Below are 24211 nucleotides of genomic sequence, written 5' to 3'. Positions count from 1 at the left end.
CAGAGGATTGCATAGCTTTGGCAGCACAAAACTCGGCACTCACCTTCCTTTACCCTATTTTAAGCAGAAAAACCCCTCCCTCTCCAAATCTGTGTGGATTTTACTTCCATTATGTATTTTTTGAAAGTAACATCAATGGAAATATCTGATGAGGAATACGCAATTTAGAGAAAACTTAAGGTTAGAGTCTTTCTTAGGCAAAACTCTTTATTTTCAACCCTTTATAATGACTGCAAGTATCTCACCTAAAAATCGACTATACTCACATATCAGTTTTTTTGCATGTTTCTTTTTTTAAAGAAGGAAACTTTAAGATAAAGAGAGCAGAGAAAGAAAGCCCAAGAGACAGCGTTAGTCTTTGCTCACCTATATCACTTTGCAGAGAGGTGTTGCGAGACAAGTTCCTGAGCAGTGAGACTGCTGTCTTTTTTACTGTCGGGTGGCTTACATGCAGCATAGTTCGAATACTTGGAAGGCCATTTGCCTTCTGAACAACAGTCCGGGCCACCGCAAACGGCATCTGTTATAAGGCATGTGGCAATACTGTGTGATTACCATGAATGTATAGCCTCATAAAAACATGCAGCAGGTTCTCTACAGCAATTTAAGCACGTTTACAATAGTTCAAATCCAGAGCTACAAACGAGTTGCAACAGAAAAGGAAGGTGATATAAAAGAAGTTTCGAGCCCTCTTTCTCCCACCTGCTCTCTGGCCAGTCCCTCAGAGAGACGTCATTAGCTTCTTCACCACAAAAGTGATCTGCAGTTCTGTTAGAGCCTTCTTCTCCCTACAGGACCGATTACGTTCCACAAACCCACTTTTTTGGTGCTTTTAACACCTACTCATCCCTCATTATGCAATGAATTAGCAAATTCCACACGTGGAGGTGTACACAGAGTGAGAAGCAGTCCCCATATTTCCCAAGCAAGAAATAGCTGCACCACTGGTTATGACTTCCCTTTCAGTGTTCTTCGATTTACTTGATCGTGTCTGTGAGCCAGTGACTTGTTAGTGGTTATTTGAGCTCAATGTGGTGGGCATGTTGCACTGCAGCCCTAAACTCTGCATTCACATTAAGAACTAAACGACAAGAAAAAGCAAAAAGCTGACTTACCGGTCCAGTGCCAGCTGTGAGGTTCTGAAGAGCTCCCAGGGATGCTTCCTGGGTATAGTTTCTGGTACTCTTTGCTATTAAGGAGAGATATATCCTAATCAGTGTGGAATGCCAGAGCGATTCAACACCTCTGGGATTGCTCTTTTCCTCAGGTAGTGGGGTGTCCTGCTGCTTCTAAACATGCAAACAGATCAAGCCCTTAGAAACAGTGACCTTATATGACTTAATGCATCACAAGCCAAACTAGCCATTTTGTAACTCTCTATGACCAGATTATTTGCAGATTGTCAAGTCGTGAACTCAAATGACAACGTGTAAGATTTCAATATTTAATTATACTGGCCTCTCCATCCAAAAAGAGGAGATAGGTGGGGGGGAAGCTGCTTCTCATCTCTCAGCAATTGACACTAGGGGCTGAGGTCAATGAGAAACAGAAATGACCAGCTAGAGTTGTACTGTGGATCGAACAGGATAAGGCAGAATATGCTCCAGCAAAACCAATAGATGGGGAAGGGTCATCAATACTTTTCTTTCACTTTTGCCCTCCCCTAATACCTGCTTTCCCTCCAAAAATTCTCAGTTGTCAGAATATTTGTGATCTGTACCACGTGGCATCAAAAGAGGAGGTCCTCAGATAGCCCAAAAGCCAGCAAGTCATGGAAGTGGCAAGTCACTTTGTGCTGGTTTCACTGGTGAAACCATCACAACACCCACTCATTGGTAGGGCACTTGCACAATTGCCAAACATGGTACAGACACCACTTAGATCCATCAGAGGGCATGAAACTGAGTGGCAGTATTCCTCAACTAACGAAACACTGAATTGCTATGTCATTTTCAGCACCAGCAGCTGAACAAGATAATGAGTTTTAGGAAAGGCTATCAATAAATTTGCATTTTGGGGGCAAGTAAGTGTCACGCTACCAGATACATCAATAACAGATTAAGTAGATTACAGCCTTATTCTCCAGAAGCTGCTACAGCTGATTAACAAAATGACATGTAACTAAACATGTGCTTTACCTCTTTTACTTTTCTGCTCCGTGTTCCAAAACAGCCTGGTGTTTTATCGTTGTTAGAAACATTTCTTCTTTGCATATATATGCTCTGGGCATAGCTCTCAGGGAGCTCTATCTCTAGCTGGTAGGAAAGATTGTGAAGAATGCACACACAGTTCTCTGTGGCCTAAAATAACAAAAGAATAGAAATCTTGAAAGCTTTGGCATGCGTTGAAGGGACATGTATAGACACAGGAAGAGCTTTCATTTTAGGATCTTCAGCAAATAACTGCAGAGCTTCTAACGGCTTACCGAAGAGCTAGTCTTCATGCCAGTGATCCACAAGACTGCATTTACAGTGATAAATTAAACATGCCCTGGGATGTTGCTGAGCACTGAGGCCAACTGGCACACAGGGCTTGTGTTCGGAGCAGGGTGCATGCCTGTTGGAAATGGTCCCGGGACATTATAATTCCTGAATTGTGCCTGGGAATTGTTTGGGCGAGTGCTATTTGGCACAGACCAGAAGCATGCCAAGGAATGTTTAAGGGCTTAAGAGTAAAGATAATCACGTACACACCTTGCCGTAGTGTCAGCAAAAGGAAAGCTTTGTATCTTTCCTAAGGAAGAAGCACTTTTCTGTGGTAGAATGCTTTTGTAAATTAGATGTGCCTTTCTGGGCACGGCTAAGGTTGGGTCTGCAATTTCTGAGTGATGAGTCTAGTGGCAAATAGCTTTATTACCAGTTCCTCCCTTTTTGAAAGTAAAAAAGGAACGAGTGGTTTTAAGACAAAATGCAGCAGCGAGCTGTTGGCACAAGTGTAATGTGCTGGATTCTCCCTGAAGCTAATGGCACTGAATACAAGGAGATGGAGAAGCTCAAGTAACTAATCCTAGAACAGAGCTATAAATGTGCAGTAATTACCACTACACAGCACAAGTTATAGCAGGCACGCCAGAAGTGTCTCACAGGCTGCAGCTAACCTTCTCATAAGTGATGCTCGTCTTCTCACCCAACTTCACCCAGCTAAAAGACAAGCATCTAGTCTAAGCAACATTCAGGGTTCATCTGCAGTCGGTAGAGGAACTGGCTTCTCTAGGTGTCCATGTCCTTGTAGTTACTGGCTTAGGCAGCAAGTATAACTTGTAAAAAACTTAGGAAAATTAATCCCATTCTAAATGATGCAAGCTCCTTACTTACACTGCCACTCAAAGGGATTTAGGTTCTTCATTTCCTAAGGGGTATATAGCGCTAAATACACAGGAGAGTAACCAGATTAATATTTTAAGCTTCTAGCTAGCTAGCTCCCTGAGACACCTAAAAAGGGAATATCTGACTCTTTAGGTGTTCAGGATCGCTGAAAGCTGTGCCTTTATGTAACTTTTTAAAAAAAGATGGAAGTTTCTAGCTCTCCCTGGTGATTCTGAAAATGTTTTCCCAATGCTAAGGTATGTTATTCTTTTAGATTACAGGATAAAAATACTTCAAAAAGCTTCTTACTGGACTTTCATCTTTGGTGGCAGTTCTAAAAGCCCTGGAAATAAGTATAAGTTTGGTAGTTACATCACAACAGTTTCTTAACACTGGTTTCTAAACAAAAAAGAAATGTTCTCTTAGCAGTTTCCCCTAGGAAAAGACCTTTCATCTCAAAGAATACCTTGTCATTAGGCTCGTGGTCTGCAATAGCTCCTTGGATATAATACACAAGAGAATCAATCAAGCCGTTGCATTCTCTCATTTTTTTCCTTCCTTCCGGGCCGGCAGAGCTCATGTTTCTGTGCAGGAAGGAATATGTTGGTGAGAAGAGATTTAGTCAAAGATATTTCCTTGTGCCCCTCCGACAAACTTTATCAACTAAATCGTAAAGGTAAGTTAAGGCTGACTGCTTCCTTTCTTCAGAGCTGTAAAACAATCTGAGCCTCTGCTGTGTAAAACTTTCACTTCAGTGCACTCCCAGATGAAAACAAATGCTCCAGAAAAACAAACTGTTCTCTTTGGATGGATAAGTAAGACCTGACTCAAATCTTCATCGCAAAGTTCAATTAATCGTTTTTAAACAGTTCAACAAACTGGACTTTTTTTCTGTTACTCCATTTTTAGGTATATTTCTAATATTTAGGACAGTAGCTGTGGCAAAATATCAGAGGAAAGATACCTGTAAAAACACCCATGCACACAAATGTCCTTTAGCATCTACCTACACCAAACCAGTTCTCGATCCAAGATGACCCATCAACAGGCACGGGTTCTGAGAGCTGGAGCAACATTTGTACATTAACACGTAAAGGCAACCGATGTCAGTTACGGGGCCAAATTCACGTGGCAATTCACGTGCTGGTGGAAACGCTCCGAGGGGTGGAGGGGGGGCGAGCAGCAGCCCGTCCCCACCGCTGGGCGAGAGGCTGAGGGGGTGAATCGCAACGTGCAGCGGGAGACAAGGAAGAGGGAAAAATACACCGTGCTCAGCTGATTCCCAGCTTCCCAGAGAAGCTGCTGGCATCTAAGGAGAAGAAAGCTGGAGCCAGTAGAGGCTGCTCGGTCGGAGAGGGAAACGCCAGATGCCTTCTGCAGATGCCTTCTGCTGTTCTACCACAGCCGCTCAGACACCGCGCCGCGGGCTTTCTGCTTCCTCCGGGCCCAAAGGAAGCCACTGGCTTTCAAGTAACATATTCCGAGCTTTGTGGTAACCCAAGTACAACTTGAAAATGAATTATGAAAGTGATTTCAAAACTCTTGAAAAGCCAAACACACACTGCTTGAAGTTTGGCTCTAAATAAGCTACTGATTTCCAGGGAAGTAACAACACTTACAAGTTTGGGGTATAATTATTTTTACAACTGAACAAACTCTGAGTTATGGAATGCTGGAATTATAAACCTAGGCCTCATTATTTTGGACTCCCGCAGCTCTGCTGGCCAAAAGGCTGCACACAGTATCACATTCCAGCTTCTTTGTTTGAAATAACATTAAATATAACCCAGTCTTAGCATCCATCACAAACAGAGAGGGATATGTTCCTGTAGATAGTTTCAGAGTGGTTATTTTGTATGCTTACTTTACCCACTGGAAACTACAATGGTTTAAAATTTTATTAATGACAAAGCCAGTAAGGTACAGCTTTAAACCTTCCTGTGGCTTATGATTGTAAAATGAATGTTGTGTTTTATATGCTGTCAATGCAGTTCCGTTTTTTTTTTGCCCCGGGAAGTACATATTCAAATTAAATACTAATGCATTGTAATTATAGTTTTACTTTAGGTCATGCTGTTAACAGTATCCCTATTTATGAGTTCATTTATTCTCTCATGAAGTTATATATCACAGACTCAACAGTCAGATTCCTCAATATGGCCTACTATAGACATCACTTCAGAATTTAATTTTACCTATATTTGTCACATTTGAGGCATGTCACCCTTTCATATGTTTATGGTTATGCTGACAGAAATGTACATGTTACAGCCCTTCTGGTGCATAGCAAAAATAGTTTCTGAGGCACACAGACTAAAAATACTATTAAAAGATAAGTGTGGAATTTCCCTTGCCAAAGACGCTTCAGCTGATACAGTATTTTGTTTTGTCACAGTACATTATTCTAAAAATCCTTGAACTTTTGACAACTACAATCATGCTGAACGGCTGTGCAAGGAGAGGCCATCACCTAGCCTTGCTGTATAGCATGAATATGGTGGGACACATCACTTTATAGCTCAGGAGGCAGAGAAGAGCCTGAATCAGAGGCACCATCCTGTTCTGCAAAGGAAATGAATTACTTAACTCTGTTTCACGAAGAAGCTGATGCTCAACTGTTCATCCAGTCAGAGATATCAGTGTGTGTCTGTGTGCTCGTCTGTACACATATGGCCACTCTATTCTCCGCCTTTCTCTGTTTCCTTATCACCACAACATGGACTGGGAAGGGAAGAGCTCCTGCTCTCCCACTCGCCCAATTACAGTTGTAACCACCTTACTCTGAATAGGGTCAGAGTTGGTCTGAAGGCACAGAAGAGCATCTCAGCTCACAGTTTAAGTTTGTTTGCTAATTGAAGCTTGAGAAATTCCAGGAAATAAAAATATTATTAGATTGGGAAAAAAGAAATGTTTCTGAGAATTGTCACAGAAATGTAAATTAAAAAAAAATAAATTTTGAAACAATGGCAACATTTTGCTTAGAAAATTGCAAAACTGACTTCATCTTGGCTTCCCAAGATTTGAGGTTCCTGACAACTGGAACACCTCTCTCTGAGCTCAGGAATTGGACTCTTTTGTAGTGGAGCTCCTGGAGGCCTTGAAATACTCAGTGCTTGGGCAATTGCCATGGTTGGGCTGGTCCACTATTGTGGCTCATGGCAAACCCCATGGTTAGACCTCAGGGTTCCCTAGAAATCTTCAAGTCTGCTGCGCCAGTTTGTTTTACTTGCTTTTCATCAGAAGTACACTGAGACAAATACATCCGTGGAAAAAAAGATGAGCTGGAGTCAAGATCAAGAGTCTTCTCATAGGAAAACTCTTCTGCTACCCAGTTTCTGCTGTCTCTACCCTGTGCTGGTATTGAATGGTTGGGAGAATGCAGCCTGGGGACAATGCAGCCTTAGGGAGATTGCTGCTTGTAGGGATGATCTCCTTTGAATGACTTGGAACTTAGGTTTGGCATCATCTAACTATTAAAAATCTCTGACTTCCAGCATGCTTAAATATAGTAATCCTGGTGACATGCCCAAACTATACCACATGCTAATGTGAATGCATTGTGTCTATCTACATGCCTCATTTATCTCAGCCTGTACTCGCTGCTTCTGTTCTCTCTCACACATATGCACGGTGTAACTATATCTGTAACTGAAATAGCTATTTGCCCACGTTCCTGTAGCGTTTGTGGATGATCAGCTAATTCTCTACTGGGAAATATTGTTTTGATCCAGAGATGTGAGGTAAATACAAAGAAATGTAACGTAGTAAAATCAATTGTGATTTTTGAAAGAAACAGAACGATAATACATGTTTGGTTAGATTGCAAATGGCACAAAATGAAAGGCATATTCCCTTTAAGACGGCATCGCGTCACACACTGACCGACTATGTTGGAAAAAGTTTTTGCACTGCTGTGAATGATCTACCTGACTGATAAGAAGAGGGCTTTTGCTCCTGGGACCCCTTCTGCTGAAACTGATCACTTGAATTTAACTCAATTACGTGATAACAATTTCCTGAGGTGGTTCGGGAAGTTCTATTCGCTTCATGCCTTACACAGTTCAAAAATGCAACAGGGAGGGAAAGGTATCCAGGGATCTACTTAGTAACTACAGGCACCAGGCTGCAAGCTGCTTGCTGGAAAGAACACAATTCCTTTCAGGAACTGGGGGAGCAGATAAACTGAAGAGGAGGCAAGAGAAGATAAGAATGGATGGAAATAAACTTAAAGGAATGGCAATGCTATGCAAGAGGCCTCAGTTCAAAGACTTGTTATCATCAGTCGTTTGTTTTATGGTCTTTCTTAGAAGCTTCCATTATGAAATTGAGCTGCCATTACACTTTTGAACACAAGGTGAGAGCTTTGGCTTCACTCCTCTCCAGAGCAAATGGAAGTAGATGTTTATGCAGCCTCCTGGTCTGAAGTGTGATGATACTACTTCCTCCAACTACAGCCTTCCACCGTCCTCGTGAGTCACTCTGTAATTCACAAAGAGCTTAAAAGAGAGCATGAAAAATAGTACTGAAGAAGGAAGTGTTACTTCTATTTTACTGGCTGGGGAACCAGGAACAGAGAGGTTAGCTGACTTCTCTGGAGATAGTTGTCTAGAAAGTTTTGAAGAATTCGGATACGTAGGGCCACAGGATGCTCCAATGACAGAGCAATTAAAAAGGAGGACTTTGTAATGAAACACAGCAGTTGTGATCACTAGCTCCAACACTTAAATGAAATGTTTTGCAGGAAGAAATATGACCACTAAACATAAATTTTGGAAAGTTCAGCATTGCAGAACTTTTGGGAACAGGTACTTCAAGGTTAAAATGGAACAAGGTCATTATCAGCTTTCAAGGTATAATACAGACAGACTTCTGCGAAACCTTCCTTTTAATCAGAGGAAGAGTCATGCCAGAAATTCACTTATGTATGTAAGTAATATTCAAAACTATATATTCTGCATGCTGTTGGCATCTTACCCTTTCAGGCTCAGAGAAGGAGCATGGAGGAGGAGGCTAAGTATCTCGAAGATTTCTACCCATTTTTATTGGAACTGGAGACAGAACTATTATGTGTAGGACTTTCAGGCCAAGAAAAAAGTGACTTTACCTTTCAAATCCAACAAGACTTGACTGCAAAAGTCTGCAATACTCCTCTAGATAGTTTAACACACCAATTTTACTTGTTCAGCTCGTTGTCAGGCAACCAGCCTTTTGATTTGGCTTACTCTGCCTGTTCAGGGCACACTGCTTTTTATCATATTTCAGGACTGAACAATACCATTACTTATTCTAGCTACTAATGCAGAACTGTGTGGTGTACCCAGCTTCTTTTTATTATGTTAAGTTTTGTGACCCGCGATTTCTGTAAAAATGTGTCAGAAGCAAAGCTTTAAGACAAATTACAGACCTAGAGAATGGGATTAACAAATGCTTCTAACGTCAGACTTCCTTATCAGTGACTGCATACACTGACACAGGCAGCCGAGAGCCAGGACTCCACAATAATTCTGGCAATAACTGGTTAGCAGAACGGGGAGTATTCTGGTCATTCACTCATTCCAGTGTTAGTATCTGCAATATTATCTGCTAGATGTGGATTCACTTCCCCTACAGAAATTCTGTCAATGAGGATGAAGAGTGCTTTAATTTACTAGCTGGTAACTGTGTGGCATGGTGCATACGCCCATGGCAGATGATAATGTTAGATTTGGACTGTGGGTGTCCCTTTCAGTCAATAGGTGTATGTAAATTTTTGAAAAGTAGTTTTGGCATTCTCCTATAACTAAGTACTGCAGCATGCATAACATATTGCACTTCAAAGTACTATTTTTACCCTGTAATAGAAGCTGCAGGCTACAGACTTTATCAACATGCACAACAAACATGTTAGTATTACAAAAGGGAAGACTAATTACAGATTTACACTCTGGCAAATATATATATTCTTTAAACATCTTCATCAGTAACATCATTCCCTCAGCGCACAGTTTTTTTACTTTGTGGTGTGCTCTTCTCTAGGTTTTCAGCACTTCTTTGTGCAGAGATTTTCTTTTTAAATTAATACATAAGGAAGGAATACTTCTAGTGACCTGATTTGTGAGGTGTGTTAATTTCCAGTAAAGAGACGCAAACTGATTAATCTTAAAAATCTCAGATATTTGGTCTGCACAAATATAGTAAACCTCATTAAAAACTATTCTCTGCCAGAAAGTATGTTGGCAATCCTGCAGATCAACTTTACCTGTGAATTAACAAGTCCTTCTTGTTCTAATTATAATTTTCAGTGTTCAAGCTCTTAAAAATGAGAAGGACTAGAATATGGACATCATATAAGGCAAAACTGGGCAGCTTCCCAGCCTCTAAATTTCAAACTTAATTCCTTGTACTTTACTAAGAAGAGTTAAAACTCAGGACATGCCTTTGCACTCATACATTACTCATTAATTATTTCAGACTATGTCTTTTCATGCATTTTTGACTGTGTAAACAAAAGACATGCATCTCTGATACTCATACTTGTATTTACTTAATGTGCAATGACTTTGAACTTACAAACACAGTTTTATGGACTGTTTTTTATAGGTGTTTTTATTAAAGATGTGATTTTTATACTTCAGTTATTTAGGGGTGTGTTTACTGAGGCCTTTGGTGTTTCTCTGTAGTAGCTGCTACTCTGTTCATGAGGCTACTAGCTGATTGCAGTAGTAAATACTTAACTGTAAATCTATTCATCCACCCCATGGCTGCAGCCTGGCCTCAATTTACTTGAACTTGTGCAAAAAGTTGGATAGGGCTTACTTTGGTTTAAAAAATGGCTTTTTCCTAATTTAGGTTAAGTCATTTTATAATCAGTTTAGCTATAGATTATGACATGTCAAAGTAAGCATCTTTGGCAGCACAACAGTAAAGTGCAAAGAGAAGAAATCGCGAGAGAAAGCTGCCAGCTTTGTGGTTCTTATAGGAAATGTTAACACTCCTGGGTGTCTGAACCTGTGACTGCTCAGAGGAACTGCCCACAATGAGTTATCCACTGTAAACAGCATTATTGCTGCTTGAATAAAACATACATGACAACAGATTTCTGTTGAGGCTACCCTGAAACAGTGATATGTGAATATAGTGAATTTTCTTTACTCTTCATAGCAGACTAATTTCTTGTTTACATAGAATCAAATTCTCTAAATGCAGGCATGTGATGATAAAAATCTTATTACTGCCTATAACTGTGTTTTGCTCGGGCACAACTAAGAAATTGTGTTTCAAAGAAATAAACCTTACTGCTTTTCCTGCTATAGTCTAGGACTCTTCATGGGGTTTTGCACTGTTACTTTTCAACAAACGCAACCATAAATCTGTTCGGCCAGTCAAAAGTATAGACACATACTCAAGCTATGTATAAGAGTCTTAATTATTCTGAGTTTCTAGAGTAGGCGTATTTTTATCTGACTCCAGTAGATAGTAACTTCTTATGCTTCATAATTTTTAGAATTTAAAATGAAGCAGGAATTGTTTATGAAAAAAGTATTAATAAAGTGGTTATAAACTATACTTATATGGGTCAAAGAACTTCACATCCTATGAAAGCGTCACTCTTGTATTTGTATCAGCAGACCATACAACTTTAGACCTAGGCTTCAAAGGCTGCCATCCACTAGAGCACTGGTCTCCCCAGGGGGTGCACAAGACGGTCCAAGGAAATATTTTTGTACCATTAATAAATAAAATTTAAAAAATTAAAATACTGTTTATTTCATCTTTATATCACCCCTTTAAATTTCTGGTTTTATGTATGTTTTAAAACGTACATAATATAATAGTACAGTAGTACATATATATAATTTATAAATAAATAAATATACATATACTAAGGGAGTGTTCTCAAAAGTATGATCAAAAAAGTTTGGAGACCACTGCACTAGAGTCTTAAAATAACTTTAAAAGACTCACACAGGTTTAAAGTTTCTTTTAAGTTACTGTTAGCTTTTCTCCAGTGCTAATTTGTAATACCACTCCTACAACCATTTAAAAAAGCTTTGTTCTTACTACTATCATCCTCAGTCAGGGGCTAATACTATACATCATACCAACAGCTGTTACTCGGTGAAGGATCTCTTTGACTTCAATGCAACTATGCACTGCAGCCAGGTCTCTGATTACTATCTTCTGTTACGGATATATTTAGTCTGTGGAGTACCCATCAAATGAACATATAGAAGCCTTTTTTCATTGTACTGAGCAGTAATTCTTCCGCTCTGATGCACGTGAGGCATTTCAAAATATGATCTGTATGCAAATTCTTTTCTTGGAGCCATCAAAGTTCAAAGGAAGAAAGAAAATAAATGTGCAGTCCTGTTTTATCATCACTGTTGTTTTGGGTACCTGTGGACTGAGTGCTCACCTCAAGCATCCTGTGGCATTGTAGAAGATATCAGGGTCAGGTAAAACACTTGACTTTGGGTAATCTCGATCTGGCCAGCCCGAGTAAGGGATGAGAACAGCTTCAGTCAGTGTCTGCAGGGCTTCTCTAATCAACAGGTGCTTCAGCTGGTCATTGGAGGACAAATTCCACAACAAACCTGCAATATCCAAACAAAATCAGAGTGGCAAAAAGACTCCCCCACGGTTTGAAAGACCTAATCTCAAACTCCTTGAAGTTAATGAGTGAAGGAGCCTGTCTGGCACTCGACATCCTGAAGAGGAGCAGAAGGGGGTGATAAGAGTTCACCAGCCCTGATCTGAGGACGTGGAAATGGGGCAAAAAAAGGGGCACAATCATCCACGTAATTAAAGTCAGATTTCTATATAGTCAGACTAGTGCCCGACTGAGAAGCGCAGTTTTCCATGGCTTTGCCTATCTGCAGCAAACATCTTCTCTTTTACCAAAGCAACACAAGCTGAACAGAGCTAACACCACCGACGCCAGTGATCACTCTCCACACTTCCAGGGAGGAATTAATCTCTTCTGGATGCCTGGCACTTCCAAGTACCAAGTGAAGACCAATGAGTGGGAGAATAAACTTGCATGCAAAGGGGGTAGATGGGAGGTACAGAGAGTGAGTTTCCAGGTCTTTGGAAATCTGCTGGAAGACAGGATATACCCGTTACCAAGTTTCTCTAACACTTGATAGCAAAATTCCTCATAGGTGGGAAAGCTGTTAAACACTGCTTGGCCATTACTGCCTAGACATTTGTTGCTAAATAAATCTTTAAGTAACTCTACACACCTTATCTACTCACAATCTCCAAACACCAAAACAAATCTCAAATACAATCTCATATAATTGATTGGTTTGCTTATGTTCTATTCCAACAGACAGCAATTCTTTTTAAAGTACTCTTCCCCTAGAAAAAGACACATATTTCTGCTTTTCACTACAAAGGCATTCATTGTTTCCCCAGCTTGTTGTTCTAAATTTCACAGACCTCCTCCAAACACTGGCAGAGTATTAGTGAATGTTCCTTTCATCAGTTCACAACAAAAAATGTTTCTTTTGTATCTCCTTACACTTTGAATTTAATTTCAGCTATTGTGAGCAATGGTAAAATCAAAACAAAAGCCAGCCAGAAGCAGCTCATTCCTTCTTCTGGGATCAGCTCTTCAACTTCTGAATTAGGGGATAAAAGGAAGAATGTACTTTCCCGAAGGATAAGCAAGGCTTGTAGAAAATCAGACTTGCAGTCCAAAGGGCATTGATAAGGGAACCAGGTTAAAACAGAATGGCACAAATGCAAGGGCATGAGGACAGAATATCATATTAAAAGGAACAAGTGCATTTTGAATTATAGACAGATACCTAGAATAGAATTGTCAGAACAGAATTTGAGATGTTGCTTGCACTGTAAATTTTCCAGCAAAAATCCTACCTTTACCCACAGGTACTTTCTCACTGGGCTCAGAATAATTCTCTCAGTGGCATTCTGGGTGTGGATGAATTTGTTCACATTAGAAAAGATCTTTAGGAGAGGGCCCTTTCCTTGCAGCTATGATATAATGTATTCATAGGGGCATAGTTTTCCCTTAGATGGTTATTTGGGAAAATGGGTGGGGTCTCCTTTTAAATTTATGTTTCTTTTAATGACAGGTCTGTTTGTGCTGTAATCTTCCCTGCAGGAAAAATTTTCTTTCATTTCTTAGATTTATGCTGCATGATAACAAGATCAAGAGGTTAGATACTCCCTGGAGGCTCATCTGGCTTACCTTCAAAAGCTAATCTTTTTTGTTTTTTTCATGCCACAGCCATTTTAATTTCTGTTCCTCAGTATGCTCTCCAAATACTACAAAATGCCATTCCTGTCTTGGCTCCTGCATTGTCTCCAAGTGACATCCTCTCCTACTATTCAGAAGTAACCTCATTCCTTTCCTGAGAGATTTGCAAGAAGTTTGTTAGTATGTCAAACAAAGGACAAAGCCTATGGTTCCTTTTTTTGTATCAATGATTTTATGAAGCTAGCAAATTCAGTCAATGCGATGATCTTCAGGAGGTCTCATTCCCCCTAAGAAGAGATTACAAAAGCAGAGAAATTGCACAGAGAAAGCAGGCAGCTATTTTCTGCATAGAGGCATTAGGTAAACTGGTCCACAGCAGCTTTCAAACCACTGTCATAAGCACAAAGCTACTTTGGTGGGGGTACTGGTTTGGTGTTTTTTGTGTGTTCTCCTGGGACGCACAGACTGTGAGGCAGGACACAGCACTTGCTATAATCAGCATTTATCTCCATACACTTTCATTGCCTTCCATCTTTTCATAGGACGATACAAGGCAGACTGCATGGCTATGCTCAGACTGTATTCCTCAGCCTAGGTCTTGAACAAAATATAGGCCATCAAAATATTCTTTAAGAATATTTGACATGATATGATATGATAAGATATGATATGGCTTAATATTAGGCAAGTGTTTGTCTGTATTAACACTGCTGGTACTAATAAGTCAGTGACCTTAAAGATAAGCTTCTAAGGTTGAGATGTACTTATCTCTTGTGCATTAGATCATATTTCTGACAGGTAATGAAGTATGGTATGAGAAAACTTCTGTGTCACGGAGTTTAAACTTCCTCTCTCCAACAACTTCCTTATCTTTGTGTATTTTTGTCAGGTGGAGTGCTTTGGTACCATGCTTCCTACATAGCACTAGAAACAAGAAGCTTTCCCCGGCTGAGTTTAGACATCTTTATTAATGAGTATCACATGCTTTCGATCCTTGGCCAGAAGTCTTTCACTGGAATTCAGCGTGGTATTACCAGGTACCAAGATTACTTTACTAATCTCTTATGGGGGAAGACATTCAGTTAATTATCATATCACACATTTGGAAGTCTCTAATTTACAGTCAAAGTAGGCAAGTAGTAAGTATGACGTGGAAAGACAGATGGGCTACTCATGCTGACCAGGTGGAAGCCCAAAGGTTCTGCATTAACCTTTTCCTGGAAGTATTACAACACTGCAGTGCGATTGCACGCGTAGCTATGATATTCCACTAGTCCTGTAGGAAGCCAAAGGCAATGCAAGAGGAGAACCAACACTTGTAGGTGAGCCGTCAGTCAGGGAAACTGTTGCTCAGCAGGGTTTAACCATTTTGGTAGAAAGGCACTCAGGTTTGCATTGTGCTTGGAAAAGGCCTATGTTGCAGCCCTTGTCGGGCTACACAGTCAATCTGTAGAGGACTGTAATTCCAGTGTTTCCTAGTTATCACTGCACATGCCAAGATCATCTGGAAGCACTGGCCTTAGTAAACATATGCTTAACAGTGACTGTCTACCTCCTGTCTGCAGCCCACTCCTTGCCTGCCTTTGAAGCGTGGGCTGGGAAAGAAATTGGCTGGAAGCAAAGTTAATATTCTCATAGAGATTCATTCAACCAGGGTGCCCTTTGCCCTGTTGGCTCCTTGCAGCTTGCTAGGCAGCTGGAAGAATTGCTCAAGGGATGGAAGAAAGTATACCCTAGTGCCATTTTCACTGAGGGACCCAATGTACTTCCTCCTGACTGCACGTTTGGGCTTGAACAAAGCGAGAAATACTTCTCTCTCGGTGAATTTTTAAAGCCATCCCTTGCAACTGATAGGCATGAAAGTGTATCAGAGTATTTTGCTTTTTGCAAACTACAACATCCTGCTTGATATCGCTTAACTATTTTGTTGGTGTCTTGTATGTTTCGTAAGTAAATATTCATGTTCAATGACAGCAGTAATTGCAGAAAGAAGGTGCCCCTTCATCCATTTTCACACTAGTGAAGGGGAAGACAATAATATTCACAATATCTATATGAGTTATCCTGCACAGCCAAAGCTTTTGTCAGAAATGATGAAGTTGCTAGCAAGACAAGAGCATTTGCTTTCTGGCCACTGTACCACCGTTTTCACTCTTTCCCTCTCTGGTGTGTAATAGCACTGAGAGACAACACACTATACAATAAGTTACTAAGTGACCCAAATCTGCATCCAATGAATGTGAAAAACTTTAAACCATTTTCATGTTGCAGAGCTGTAGAACTGAGCCAAAAGACCCAACAAGACAAAGCTTTGTTCTCCAGCTTAGGGAGCACAGTATTTCAAATACTTAAAAGAATGCAGAATTACAGAAGGTCTCAACATGCCTTTGCTTCAAGGCAGGGCTGCTGGACACCTTCTGTATTTTTTCAAGCACTGTTATTTTAATAGCTTGTGTTCCTGGTATCTCTAAAGATCACTTAAACCAAATCCCCATTCATTTATTCATAATGCTTTCTTCCGTTTATAAAATATAATCTTGCTCTTCCTTTGCATGCTAACTAGAATGAATGTGGGTCACAAGCAGTTGGCCTCCTAGAGACACACTCCGGTCAAACAGGAGTGCAGGGACAAAGCGGTGGGTGTTTCTTAACTGGCTGCTGCAAAGCCAACAAAGCAGAAACTGCAGGTTTCTTTGTGAGCAATGGGGGACATTTCTTCCCACCGTTCCTTCCACTACATTGATGTACACAAGGTGTAATATGGGGTTTCTGATCCAAAGGGCTCTTCCTTCAAAATTGCAATGGGCCCTACCGTTTTTCAACAGTTCTTCCTCAAGGACATCGGAAATAAAAGAATGAGAACATAAGCCCTGCAAAGACTGATTCCAGAACGCAGGTCACTCCACTGATGGTGGCGTATGATCTTTACGGCCAAATGGCTGTCCTGCAGGAGCTCTCCCCCGCACACAGAAAGGAGACGTGCTCTTGCTGCGGCAGAGTTTGCTGCTTGTCACAGATCTGAGAAGACAGACTTGGGTGTGAACAGCTAGAAGTGAGAGAGCTCAGAGCAGAAACTGGAGGCAGGAGGGTTTGTGGGGAGTAGGACGACCACTCCATCCACAGCACCTGACTGTTCTGGGGGACCGTCTCCAGCAAGGAGCTCCCAGTATGCACTGGCAGCAGAGTGTCAGAAAGCGAGGGCTGAGCTGCTGTGCAAGTAGCGGGCATTAATTATGGTCCCAGGCACCCCTGGGACTGCTCCGATCACTGCTCACCAAAATGGCTCTACAGAATTTGCTATTTGGAGCCTCGCTTTCTTTTCTGGAATATCTAGGACTTCAAGCTTCCTGCAAACAAATAGATTCGTGTCATTTCTGAAGATGCTTTAAGAGAGGAAGTTGCAGTTAGTTCCTAGTGTCTTCTGACTGTCTTAAGGACTGGTCTTGAGTAAGGACCTTGGAATTTCACCCTAAGGGAAGAGCTTAGAATAGGTGACAATATTCGTGTATTTAGTCACTAAACATGGCCTAAGTAAACAACCATGTACCTCACATGGAAAGCTTGTGTGCTACTTAAAGCACTTCATGCTCAACTGCACAGAAAACACTACCTGTTATTTGCTTTTTAGTCTCTACATCCCTGGTGTGGCGGAGCAGGCGGAGCAAGAGTGGGATCCCTTTCTGCTCTGACACTTCCAGTTTGTTGTCGTTGTCCTCAAACACCAAGTTTCTCAGGGCACCACTTGCTGCCCGCTGAATGTCCTCATTCTGAACGTCGAGAAGCTGTAAAAGTTTGGGGATACCACCAAGTGAGAAAACCTGTGAGGAAAACAAAACACAGCAGAGAATAGTTAGATACTGTAAATGAAAACCTCCCCCCGCCCCCACAGCAAACCTTTAAATAGTCATAGGGACTTTTTTCATTCGCTCCTATTTGAAAGACATGAAGCAGAGAACATTAATCATCTGGACATGACTGTTAACTTCTGGGCTTTCATATGAGTCATAGTTAAAATCCACAACTAAGGGAGGCATTATATTTTAATAATTAATGTCAGAGAATGAAACTAAATCTCTTCCAGCTTTGCTGCATATTTGTACTTTCTGACAAGACATTTAATTGCTCTGTATTTTAGCTTCCATGTTGGTGAAATGGATATTTGAGATTTAACTCTGGAATATTTATAAACTGCTTTGAGATTTCTTGATGTAAAATGTTCCTGATATGCCAAGTTTGCTTTTTTTCCTCAGCAGCCAGCCTGATGAAAAGACAATATTTTTCTCTGTTAACTTCTGTGCATGTATTGAAAGTGTATTAAATAAGAATACGTTACACTTAGTACTTCTTATCTGTTGCATATTGAGAAAAAAATAGTAAACTAGTAAACTTCGAAATGTAGACCATTAAACATTGTAAGCTAGTTAACTACTGAACCACCTATATTTAGCAAAAACTAAATGAGGTTTTGGCCCCAAATGAATGAAGAATTAAGAAGATGTTATTTTACAGCAGCTGTATGGAAACAAATAGTTTCCAAGTTCTACATGTTTTGGCAAATGATGAATCCCATATCAGCTGTGATGTGGTATAAGCAAGCCTTGGCTCATTTAGGAATGAGTTTACTATGGAAAATACTTCACATTCATGTACAATTGAGGACAGTTTCCTCCAGCATCTCAGAATGCCATATGGTTTTGTGGATAAACTCATCCTTGTGTAGAACCAACAGCATGTGAAAGACTTAGAAATCTGATACAACTGTTTTGAGTAGTGCAGAGTTTAATGATAAAAAGAATTCAATACGACCGACAGGTGCTGGCAACACGAAGAAATGAAACATCACAAAGCCTTTTGCCCTTCATGCCCTGGCAAACTACACCGCCTGCCTGCCTTTCCTCTGATTCAGTTGTACAAAAGGCACAGTTTTCTTGCTGCTGCACTGCTGACCTGATTCCCCCTGCATTCATTCAGCAATCTTCTAGATGCTAGCAGAATGAAATACAGAAATATATATCCTAAGTGGAGCATAGAGCATGCTGAAGGCACATCAACCTATTTTATTACAGTAGATAAGCCCTTTTGACACCGATACTGTAGCTAGTTGGTTTTTTTAAACATTTATGGAGACTTTCTGTTGGTAATTTCAAGGGATTTATAGCTCTTGTAAAAGAAGGGGTGCTATTTCCACCTAATGTGCAGAGGAGAATTTACAAAAGCTACTGATTGGTCTTTCTAAATTTTCATCGCTAGACAAAATTCACCAAAATACTGTAAGACCACAAGTTCACAAGAAAAAGAAAAGCCACTAGACCCACAGACTATGAAGCAGCAGGCAGCAAAGCATCGGGAGACAAAGAAAAGGAATGCAGGCTAAAAGGCTAAAAAGGGGAAACAAGACAATGCCCATGTGAACATGTCTGATGGGCACCAAACAGAAAAAACTCAGCTAGGATATGTGGGATAGGCAGGAAAATAAAGAAGGCTTCAGGCTAACTACTCCGATTTGAACTCTTTTACTCATCCACTTGTTTTTCCAGGAAGCTGCCTGAGAGAGGTCTGAATAATAAACCACCTTCAAACATTCAATTCTGAAGCTCTGTCCTGAGACTGAAGTTAAAGGCTTCTAATTGTACTGGTGGTTTTTTCCAAAACAGACTTTGATCTACCATGAAGCAAGTTAAAACTACCAAAGGGTTGAGTGATGTTTGGCTGTCACTGAACTGGACGGCATATATATGAATATGGCATTAAGGCTGAGATTATGTATGAATAATACCAAACATATTACAAAACAAAGCAGATGTAAGAATTTTTTTTAAAATGGTTGAAATAAACAACCACCTTACACATTAATGTACAGAACTGTTCAGCAAGGGAACCATAATTGTGTTCGATAGTGAAATTTAAAGAAAAGGATGAAGAGAATATTTTTAATATGTCCTTTCAAAAAACTTGTAAGAGACTTAACAAGTCTCTTGTAAGAGACTTAACAAATTTGGTTAATCCAAACAATGTATTAATGCATTTGTGCAGTCCCAACAAGCCCTTACCAGTTTGGCTAATCCATACACTGTATTAACACATTTGTGCAGTCCTAGAAAACCCTGAAGCTTGGACAAGTTTGTGCTGTACTCCCAGAGTTTTCTCTTCTGGGATATTTCTGCTTGTAAGCAAGTCAGTCAAAAATGAGACACAGGAGCAAATATATTGACCAAAAAGTTCAGACTCTACAACTTACAAAGGCTGAAAGAGCTATGTTTGTTTGGCCTGAAAAAGAGCAAACTAATTGGGTATACACTTAGCAGTCTTAACATATATGAAAAACCATTATCAAGGAGACAGAAAAATAGACATTATTCTCCATATCCATCAAGATGGGATAGAAACTAATCAACTCAGTTTGCAAAAGGGAGATTTAAGTTATACTTTGGGAATAACTGGTAAGGGTAGTAAAGCTCTTTGCCTGCAGGAGCTGGTGGCATCCTAATCAATGGGGTTTTTTAAAAGTTTGTCACAAACATCTGTAATTAGAGATGGTTTGGGTGAATTCTTACCCTACATTTCTATGTCTCCTATCACAAAATGATAAAGACCAAATTTTTGCTAGCATACACCAGTGCCATTCCACAGATTTAAAAGAATCTGCAGCAAAAAAGCATCAGCATATTTTAGGGAAAATATTCAACATCAGTATCCTACAAGGTTTCTTGGAGTGTCTTTTTTTTTTTTCGTGTTGGCACACAGTGCCATACAGTACAGAAAGTTATTTGCTCTACCTGATTGTAACTGGCATAAAAATAATTACTTACTTTTCTTCTGGCATCTGCTTTCTGGAAGCACTCATGCTGTATGAAAGTCACTGCAGCAAGAATCCTAGGGGTGGACTGTGTATTTTCACTCTTCAGTATGCTTACTGCACGATCCAGAGTCATCTCCCCTTCTGGGCTCCTTAAAAATATAGACAGAGGAAATATAGTGAAGCAAGACTGCAGAAAAATCATTTAGCCTGTGAAATTTCTTGTAATACCAGGATTTTCATATTTTTCAAGTAACTTCAGCTTTTCTTAGAAAATTATTCCCTTTCCAGCAGCAGAAAATATTATAAAAGCTTTAAGACATACTAAAATTCTGGAGGAAGAGAAAATCATAAATGGAAGTGTTGCAACAATGAGAGGTTCTGGACAAAGCAAATCATGCTTCACATTATAAAAACAAAATGGAAACATCAGTGGACGAAGCACTAAGATCCAAAGGAGGCCATAACCAAATTAGAGCGTCTTTTACTGATCAAGAAGATACCTTGATGTTTTTCTCAGTAATGTGATGATTGCTTTTTTATATTTGTTTTTATGCCTTTCTTCAGTTTCTCAGTTCCCAGACTCCATATATGCAAGGCTCAGTACCTGCTTTTTTCAAGCTTATAGAAGTCGTTCTAGTTTGAAATAGAAGGGCAAAGCCTTTTTTCAGGTGGGACAGATGGGCAAAGCCTTTTTTCAGGTGGGACAAAATAAAAACACCACTCATTAAATCAAGGATGTACATCGCCTGTGGTAGGATTAAAATATGTGTAGCTATTTTCCTCCCAACTTCCAGCATGTTTGCTTGAATTATAATTGTGTTAGACAACAATATACAAAATTGGAAAGAGAGGTCACCAGACCCATTTTTTTTCCCCAGTAAATGGAACATAAAACAATTCATGGCACAATCAGGTGCACTAGCTCTGGGACAGGTGGTTATGTTCCCCAGACTTATTTACTTTTTGTTTCAAATACTCTCCACCTAGAGAAAAAAATGGGGGGAAGGGAGGAAGCAGTGGACAAAATCATGAGTATTCTGTTCTTTTAAAACCAAATAATTTTGTAGAACCAGATCCCAGGCTGGCCAGACAGGAATGAGAGGACAGTCTGTGAACCACAGTGAAACAAGCAGTCATTTGCAATAACTCCCTACTTCAGAGCTACCAGAATCAGAATGGTTTACCTGACAATCATCTCAGTAAGTGCATCTAAAATTAGAAATTTTGACACAATTACTTTTTATGTTAAAATAGGTGCCTGGGAAATAAATTGGTTTAAATTGAAATTTTGATTTTTTTTTCTTTTAACTAAGCAGAAATATTAAATAATAAACAATGTTCAGAAATGTGAAATACGAAATGTTTTGATACTGAGAAAAAAAAATTTCTAGAGCATGTGTTTGTGGACTGCACCAGGAGTCACTCAGGTCTTCAGCTCTGAGACTGTCTCAGTAATGGACTGGCAGCAATGAAAGAGTCTGGAAGTCCAGGCTTGCCCAGAACGGGCTGCAGGGAAGCAAGACAGACAAACGAGGCAGAAGTCAGGCAGATTTCTCACAGGGAATCTTGCTACAAATACATTGAAATCCAACTCTTTTCCCCAAAATATTTATGATGAACTCATGAGCTCTGAGACAAAAATGGATTTTGTTGGAATTTTTCCTGCCAGCTACACTGTAAATCAACATCTGGTGCTTGCTTTTGCTGAGGCAAAAGACAATTAGTATGGCTGCAAGGACAGCAAAGAAATGAAGAAGAATTTGGATGCACCTGTTGCAACTGAAATTATACTCCTGTACCCTGAGGTTTCCACCTGCCTTTATATTTCCCTTTGGTATAAATCATTTTATTTCTTGTCTTCTCCCCTCCTCTGAGATAGTGTTTTGAGCAAATACGCGGCATCTATAGGTGCTGAGGCACGCTTGTGCAAGACAAAGATGAAATGAAGGGGACAGTGTGTTGAGGATGTCAACGGAAAGGTTAAATCAAAGTGAAATTAGACAGAACTGTGGTTAGTATCTCTAGTGCCTTGGGCTCTGGTCTGGCAACGCTTACAGCTTCCGCATTTTCAGAGTTTCCCTCAGTCGGGATTTAAAACAAAGTAGCTAGGAAGTTACTCTTAAGTTGCAAGTGGAATGTACTGATCAGAAACCTACTTCAACATCTTGAACAATGAGTAATGGAAAAAAGCCACGTCATATTTCTTCTTGCTCTCTCTAAGCGGAACAGAAGAACAGGAATTTCAAGCTTGGGTTTTAGTCAGGTTTCTTCAGTCAACAAGGGATTTGTGACCATGTTATAGATGTGCACATGTGAACATGCCTACCTGCCTCTTAGTCACTGCAGTACCTTTGGAGCCCTTTGACCAAATTCAGTCAACTTCTACAGAGCGGCAGACGTCTCCAATGTATTGAATTGGGAGTCATTTCAGTGACTAACAGCAGAGAAGGACTCTATCCACACCCTTGCCAAGGTCAAGACTGCTGCATGAGCTGATCCCTCGTGGGACACCAGAGAATCCACCTCAGGACACCAAAGACGTCCCAGAGTAGTAAAGGTCCACCAGCAGTCACTATCCGGCTGAGATAAACACACGTAGAGCCAGAGACCAAATTTCTAAGTGCTGGGTGTGCGGATCTGCATTGTGACCGGGAGCAGCCTGCCATTCACCAGAGTTATCCCTTCATGGCTGACACTCCTTCATGTGCAGTAGCCAAAATCTTTCTCTTCTGTTGTTCCTGGCCATACTAGGATTGCTCTTCACTGGATAAAAATAACTTTCACTAATGTTTTATCTGACAGTAATAAAGGATACAATATCATCTTTGACCCTCAATGGTATTCATAAAGTTGCAGCACGCTAACTCTTGTCAAAATAGAATTTGGTGCAATGATTCCATCCTACCCTCAGAACTTTTACAGGCAAACTTAATAGCCACGTGGCTGACCAGCATGCGCAATGACAACAAACAAATGGATATGCAGGCAGCGGTTGTTAAACAGAACAATGATTTGACAAGTTCTGACTTCACCTTAATTGCCAGAATGTAACACTTTTGAGATATATACACTGTGTTGTCTAATCATTTTGTGACAGCTCTCAATACATCTAGAAGTCAGATTCTGTGAGCAGCTGTTTCTCAGACAGCTTCAGGTTGAATCTCTCTCTTTCCTAAGCCCTTGATATGAGGATGCTTTTAATTGCTTCACTTTACCAGAAGATACAGAGACAGCATCTCTATGCTCTGATTTTTTCTACTTTGATTTCATAGCATGAGCGAATTCTTCTACAGAAAGTTTGAAAACGCTTTTATATACATTTCAAATACTATACACAGCTAGTCCACTGCTTCTCTTTAATGTTACAGAACTATTTTATATCCTCTTAATTAACCTTGGAAAGACCTAAATTTTGATTTGCATAAAAAAGTATAAATTTGTGGAAAAAATCAAATTACTCAGAAAACAGGCTGACCTTTTTTCCCCCCTTCCATTATTAAGGGAGCAAGAGGTAAGGGAGCAGTATATCAGATAATGCAGTCTTAAAATCAAAGAGAATGGGAAATGACAAGAAATGTGAAAGTCCCTACTAACTTCTTAAACTAAGAAGTCTTGTCAAAAGAAATTATTGCACTACTGGTGGAATGATGGACTTGAGTGAAATAGCTCTGATTTGACAGCAGTGTATACCCCAAAGCAAAAGGTTGTCTATTACATTTTAAATACTTAATTCTACATTAAACTGTGCAGTAGCTAGATGTGGATGAATCAAAATGTACTACAATAACAATAGGACTTCTGCATGAAGCCCTTCCAGTGGTGAGAATTACAAGGGGATTTATTACATGTGTATTTTAGATGTCTGAAAATGGTAATAATGTATTTCGATACCATACACACATC

General features: G+C 40.0%; 1 protein-coding gene across 2 annotated transcripts in view; it reads right to left on the bottom strand.

Annotated features, from left to right (window-relative positions):
• Positions 1-24211, bottom strand: part of PKP2 (plakophilin 2) — a 43276-nt gene that overhangs the window by 5672 nt on the left and 13393 nt on the right. Inside the window, exons 4-10 of one of the 2 annotated variants that reach the window (XM_075051004.1) lie at positions 20319-20457; positions 17120-17291; positions 11701-11878; positions 3772-3889; positions 2139-2300; positions 1116-1289; positions 367-520 (exon numbers count right to left, since the gene is read on the bottom strand). In XM_075051004.1, coding sequence (XP_074907105.1) covers positions 367-520; positions 1116-1289; positions 2139-2300; positions 3772-3889; positions 11701-11878; positions 17120-17291; positions 20319-20457 — 1097 coding nt within the window. Of the gene's footprint in view, positions 1-366; positions 521-1115; positions 1290-2138; positions 2301-3771; positions 3890-11700; positions 11879-17119; positions 17328-20318; positions 20458-24211 lie in introns of both variants that reach the window. The other variant, XM_075051003.1, reaches the window with a different exon arrangement.

Source organism: Buteo buteo, chromosome 19, assembly GCF_964188355.1.
Source record: "Buteo buteo chromosome 19, bButBut1.hap1.1, whole genome shotgun sequence".
Taxonomy (NCBI): domain Eukaryota; kingdom Metazoa; phylum Chordata; class Aves; order Accipitriformes; family Accipitridae; genus Buteo; species Buteo buteo.
Note: the sequence above shows the minus strand (reverse complement) of the source record. Positions and strands in the feature narration are given on the sequence as shown.